This window comes from Cervus elaphus, chromosome 5, assembly GCF_910594005.1.
Source record: "Cervus elaphus chromosome 5, mCerEla1.1, whole genome shotgun sequence".
NCBI classification, from domain to species: domain Eukaryota; kingdom Metazoa; phylum Chordata; class Mammalia; order Artiodactyla; family Cervidae; genus Cervus; species Cervus elaphus.
In genome coordinates this window covers 91026479-91032661 of record NC_057819.1, presented here as the reverse complement: position 1 = coordinate 91032661, position 6183 = coordinate 91026479, and the positions used below count along the sequence as shown (strand labels likewise).

At 51.3% G+C, this 6183-nt stretch overlaps 1 protein-coding gene across 1 annotated transcript; it reads right to left on the bottom strand.

The window, feature by feature from the left end:
• Positions 1-703: 703 nt before the first annotated feature.
• On the bottom strand, positions 704-5312 carry COPRS (coordinator of PRMT5 and differentiation stimulator). Its single transcript, XM_043903114.1, has 4 exons — positions 5112-5312; positions 2457-2523; positions 1854-2075; positions 704-1130 (listed from the first exon to the last, which is right to left on the bottom strand). Exons 1-4 carry the CDS (start codon positions 5208-5210, stop codon positions 961-963), a joined length of 558 nt encoding a protein of 185 aa, XP_043759049.1. The 5' UTR covers positions 5211-5312; the 3' UTR covers positions 704-960.
• Between the last annotated feature and the right edge of the window lie 871 nt (positions 5313-6183).

Genomic DNA, 6183 nt, shown 5'->3' with positions numbered 1-6183 from the left:
TTTTCTTGATTCAGTTTCATTAAGGAGGCAGGGAGGTAAGACACAATTCCTCAGGCTGCCAAGGGGCAAGTGTGACTGACTCGGTCTGGGGCATCACAAACCTGCTGAGGTGTGGCCCCCCAGGTCCCTCCTCCAGACTCACACACTCACATACACGCACACACGAGGGCAACCACAGGAAGACTTCAGAGTCGTGTGTGGGATCAAGTCACACAAGTCTCCAGCCGTGTGATCTGGGAGAGGTCAAAACATTTTGGGCCTTATTTTCCTCCTCTCTAACATGAGGTTAAAAAAAAAAATTTTAAGTGACTTTCTCGTAAGGATTAGAAGATTAAATGGAAAACAGAGTGTAAAATCCTTTCAGGCCAATTGAGGGTTATACAATTGCTGCTTTAATTAACTTGCCATTTCATTTTCCATCCTGCAGAAAGTCCTTGTTAACTAAGTAAATGGTCAATTTTCCACAACAGGAATACAAGTCAGCCGTGAAGTCACCAGCGTCTCTTGGGTCCCAGTTTCTGGTCAGTAGCACCAGATCCACAGAGGCCAAACTAAAATATTGCTTTCCTTCACAGAGTCGTTTAATCTTTCATCTCAAGATACGTCAATCCTGAAAATGGACTGAAGGGTTTTAAATGAAGGAGAGGAAGCTTTGCTCAGAATTATCTAATGAAAAAGGGGGAGGAAGTAGGCAAAAGCACACTGACTTTTTTCTTCTTTTATTTATAAAGAACACGATTCCTCCCCCTAACACAGACATAAACACTCACACATTCCAAGGAGGAGCTTATAAAAACAACAACAGAACCAGGGCACTCAGGACCTTATTTAACACCAGTCCGTTTGCCCGACTGGGGGACGACTGGGAATGTTTCCTCAGATGTGACCTCTCACACCTCAAAGAAAGGAGACCTTGACCTGAGGGGCCCACCTACCCACCCGCCAGGCAAAGTGACACCCTCAGTCTTCCGCATCATCAAACTGTCCCGTTTCAAAGACCATCTTGGAATAATGGGGTATCAGTGGAGGCGGATGGTGCCAACTGGGGTCATAGATCATATCTCCTTGCGGGGCACAGCACACCCAGGGTCTGACCTCTTGAGAAAGGCAACCTTGGATGTCGTCAGCATCTGCAGGCAGTTTTAAAAGACAGATTAAAAGGAAGGAGGGAGTGTGACAAGAGAGACCCAAAAATATCTAGGGGACAGACACTTGCTTAAACATATGCACAGGCAGGCACACACGCATGCACACGTCTTCCGTTGCTGGAGAATCCCAAGCACCTTCATTCTAAGGCCACCCACAGTCCCGCTTCTCTGACACAGGTTTTTAGCAGCGCAGGGAAAGCAACGAGAGCACTTCTGTCTGCGGCTGCTCCATTCATACAAAGATATTTGGAGAGAGTGACATTGTTTCAACATTCAAACAGACCCATACTGTTGTAAAATAAAATGCAAAACTGGCACTTCCCCCACCCACCCCCACCTCCAATATGAAAGAGGAGCTGTCACAGAAATTTCAGACCTGTAAGAGCTATCAGGCAAAACTAATAGATGTGGCTCCCTCTTCCAAACTGTTTAGGGGTTAATCTGGTAGGAGGGTCTCAGGAGCCTGGCCTGTGTGTGCTCAGTTGCGTCTCTTTGTGACCCCATAGACTACATGTAGCCTGCCAGGATCCTCTGTCCATGGGACTTTCCTGGCAAGAATACTGGAATGGGTTGCCATCTCCTATTCCAGGGGATCTTCCCAACCCAGGGATCAAACCCTCATCTCTTGCATCTCCCGCACTGGCAGGCAGATTCTTTCCAACTGCACTAGAGCCTGGCCTAGGACCCCAGAAACCCCGCACCTACCATATGGATTCCCCTGATCTGCTTTCAACTCCAGGTCCCAATCCTCATGAAAAAGATCACCAGCCTGTTCCTTGGGTAGACAGCCGGACATCCCTTCTGACAGCTCCCGGGGACTTGGTTCCCCATCAAAATCCTCGTCATCTTCAGCAAAGCCTTCCTCTTCACAATGGGTGCCCTCACCATGGGCAGGACTATCGTGAGGGATGCTCTGTGCTCCGTTGGCTAAGAAATTGACAAAAGGAAGAACAGCTTAAAACAACCTGGTCATGTTCTGCTAGGAAGATGTTCAGCAAACTTCCTGAGAGGGCAACAGTCACAAGCGGGCAGAGCCCCTTAGCCACCAGAGCACTTATTTAAAAACTGTTGTTTTGCTCCCAGTTTTACAAGTAGGGTTGATAATTTATTTTCAATAAGATGTTGTGTCTTAAACGAGGCCATTCATTACCAGGTCTTTTCACTCACATGAGGAAATCAGGCACAGTGTGTATTTTCAGGTGGTTTAAATGACACGGAGGAAAAGGGCTTCTGGCAATGATAAGCTTTCACAGTACAGACTTCCTTGGTGTCTCCCAAGAGCCACCCCAGGCTCTGCTGCCTACTTGCCTAGTCGATCTGTGGTGTTCTCAGTCGCTCTCTCCTGATTGGAGTGGTCAGTTGGGGCAAAGGCAGCCTGCGGAAAGAAGAAACAAGGACCCAGGACTTGGATATCTCGGGAATGGCCAGTATTTCAGCCCCATATCCACCCTTTCAGACCCTCCTTTGCAACGCTGGGTGAGACCCTGCAACCCACATTTCTACTGTGCCCTGTTACACTGGGACTTGCTGCTTCCCATTCCTGTGGGCATCACCCCTGCCGGCAGGATCACCTGCCTTCACAGAGTGCCTACTAAATCCAGTGTACAGTCTGCCAGCACATACAGAGGCAGTCTCCTCGCTGGGCCCTATCTTTTTTTATTTTTTAATATTTATTTAGCTGTACCATCTCTTAGTTGCAGCACTTGGGATCTTTAATTTTGGCATGTGAACTCTTTGCTGCAGCATGTGGGATCTAGTTCCCTGACCAGGGATCAAACCTAGGCTGCCTGTATTGAAGCGTAGAGTCTTCGCCACTGAACCACCAAGAAAGTCCCTCACCGGGCCCTCTCCTGATTGGTCTGGGCCCTCAGGACTCCTCCTCCAAGCTCAGAGACTCCAAACTAGCCAGGACAGGACAGTACCCCCGCCTCAGAGGCTGGAATTTCAGATCCCTGAAATTCTCCTCTGAGCTTGTACATTTTAGTCATTCCAATCTCACCCCTTTGTTCCCTCAGCGCAGTGGATACCACCGTGTTCATCTTTACCTTTACTTTTTATCTAGCTAATAGCTCTTTTATCAAATTTCATCTCCTGACTGACACATGAGGACAAAAGAGCTTTAGTTGTTGAAGGGAAATCGGCAGTTGTTGATGGGAAACCGTCTTCCTTCATAGCCATCGCTAGGTTTCTCTGCTCCCATTGCTCAAAAGTTCTGAAATCCTGGGACTTCCCTGGCGATCCAGTGGCTAAGACTCCACGCTTCCAATGCAGGGGGCATGGGTTCAATGCCTGGTCGGGGAACTGAGATCCCACATCTGGGCAGTATGGCCAAAAACAAAAAAGAAAGAGTTCCTGAAATCCTATCACCTGTGAAGACCTCTTTCTAAGTGAGGTGAGAAATGTTCACAGCCTGCATGAGAAGACCTGACTTCAATCCCATACACTCAATCCCAGGTGTACCTGGGACACCATTTCAGCCACTGTGCCTGGGTTTCCATCTCTGGAAGTTGGGGATGATTGTTCTAACCTGGCAGGAGGTTTATAATGAGCTTACACTGATGAAGACACCTAGCACACAGCAGGAACATAACATTTATTGAGCTGAAATCCACCTTCTTTGCCCGTACATTTAAACTGCGCTTGGTACCTGCCCCAGTTCATCACAGTCTAGTCCTACCTGAATTTAATGAGCTAATTCCAACTCCAGTAGTCAGTGACAACTCCCGGTCACTCCTGCTGACCAGTAGTGGGACTTCTCACCTCTTCTATTGCTAGAGCTCCCTAACTGCCTTCCCACTCACCCACTTTTTCTTTTTTTTAAATTTGGCTGCACCAGGTATTAGTTGCAGCATATGGGAGCCCCCACCAGCGTTCCCTGCATTGGGAGCACAGAGTCTTAGCCCCTGGACCACCAGGGTCCCACACTCACCCATCTGGCCGCAGCCTCACACCGGAAATCACCACTCTGCCCAGAAACCTCAACAGGCCTCCACTGCTAGAGCACAAAATTCGCCATGGCATCCACATCGCCCCTTCAGGCTCTATCAACGTGTGCAGCACAGTTCTCTCTCCAAGCTCCCAGCCATTTGCCCTGCACATCCTCACCTCCCTACCTCTGCTAGGACCACCATCCTCTCATCTTGGAGAGGAAGTGCAGGAACCTTCCTGCTGTGGCCTGACAAAATCAGTCTCATCCTACCTGCCCGCTAAAGTAATTTTCTTTATAAGCCTACCACTACGTTTTTCCTATCTTATTTTGGTTAGGATGTCTCTGATGCTTAGACAAGCATTCCTCTTCCATCCAGTTAATAAATATGCGTGTCTAAGGTGCCAGGCACTACGCTACGCACCGGGTTTACAGCACTAAATAGAGCGTTCCTACCTTCAAAGAGCTCACCGTCTAAAAGGGATTACTGAACAAGGGCAGGACATGACTATAACAGCGGTCTTTGAGAAACCAGGAGCTGTCTGGCGCGCAAAAGAAAACAAGTTTCTAGAAAGCCTGCGTCAAACGCGGCCTTTTGGTTTCAGTGAAAAGGAGCGCGCGCAGGAGACATCATCCGGTGCTCTGGCTTAGCTGAGCATCCCCACCATGGGACACGGATGCTTCCGGGAAAGTCGCTTTCCTCGCCGCCCTCACCCGGCCCCAGCCCGGACCCCCCAGCAGCAGTCCCAGCTGTCGGTCAGCAGCATCACCTCCCATTTGGCAAGGACGCAAAGGCGCCCTGGAGCCAACAGCCAGCCCTCCCAGCCCGGTGAGCCCACCCACGTCCTCGAGGTTGCCCCGCCCCGCAGTCCCGCGGCCCGGCAGTTTCCAGATCGGGCGCGCGCCTGAACGGCCGGGCTGCCCGAAGCTGGCCGGGAGCGCTTCCCCGGCTTCGTGGCCCCGGCCCCGCGAGCCCCCACAACTTCCCGCCGCCGGGCGCAGGTGGTGGCCGCGCCCAGGCCCCGCGCCGCGCTCACCCCCGGGCTCGGGGCCGCCTCCCGCCCGCTCGGCAGCTGCAGACCCCGCGTCTGGTCCGCGGCCCTCAGCGCCTGGGCCCCGGCGGTCGGAGGGTCCATGCCTGTCTGCCCGCGGCTCGGCGCCCAGGACGCCGCTCGGCCACGTGATGCGCCGGCCTGGCTGCCAGCCCGAGGATACGCCGTTGAGGGCCAATCAGCCAGGGGTGCTCTCGGCCCGGGGGCGGGGCGCGGGGGGTCAAGAGGGAACCAAGGGCGGGGCAACGGACGGGGCGGAGTAAGGGGCGGGGCGTGCCCGCCTCCGAAAGCCCCGTCTACCCAACCGTCCCGAAATCTGATTTTTGTAGCCACTGGCGACGCAGATCCCAAGGCTAAACGATTAGCTGGGTCTGGAACGCCCGAGTGTTACCCCCACCCAATCACAATGGACATGCTTTCCTTCAAAACCTGTTAGAACAGTCAATTACCCGCGTCTACCTAATAGTGCATAAAATAGTGGGTAAGAGCTTAAAAACTTTTTAGGCCAATTGTAGCTCTAATCCCATTTTCTTTTCTCTATTAACAGGTTTCTCTAGAACTTGGGCTGGAATCAGGCTACAACCCTCCCACAAATGGATGAGACAACTCAGGAGCCCAGTGACTCTCACCCTGAGCTAATGACAGGTCTTTGCGTTAACCCATTTAGAAACCAAGCCAGGTTGATCAAAACTCCTCTAACATTTCAGACACCCTTATAGGCTATGACACTCGGTCACAGTAACCCTAAACATCCTGCACTGTGCCCGTAGTCTCACCTAGGCGCCTATCTTTCAGTGCTCCAAGTCTGGCCCTCTACAGCCGAGGGCAGCATAAGTTAGGCAGCACCTGAGCTGGGGAACACCAAATTCTAAAGACAGCCCTTGCTGCCTTTCCTTCCCTGCGCTGCCTGAACCTCCGTAACAAATCTGCTCAAGCTGTGATAATCACCTTAACCTGTATGTAGCAGAAAAGCTGGAAGCTGGGATTCTTTGTTCATCACGCCATTTTATGACAATCTGACATTACACTATTTCTCCAAATCTCTCAAAGAATGTTG

Coding starts and splice junctions, on each gene's coding strand:
- COPRS (XM_043903114.1), bottom strand. CDS start 5,210: ATGGACCCTCCGACCGCCGGGGCCCAGGCGCTGAGGGCCGCGGACCAG. Junction 2,524..5,111: donor AGGCGGCCCCGAGCCCGGGG/GTGAGCGCGGCG, acceptor TTCTTTCCGCAG/GCTGCCTTTGCCCCAACTGA. Junction 2,076..2,456: donor GAACACCACAGATCGACTAG/GCAAGTAGGCAG, acceptor TCAATTTCTTAG/CCAACGGAGCACAGAGCATC.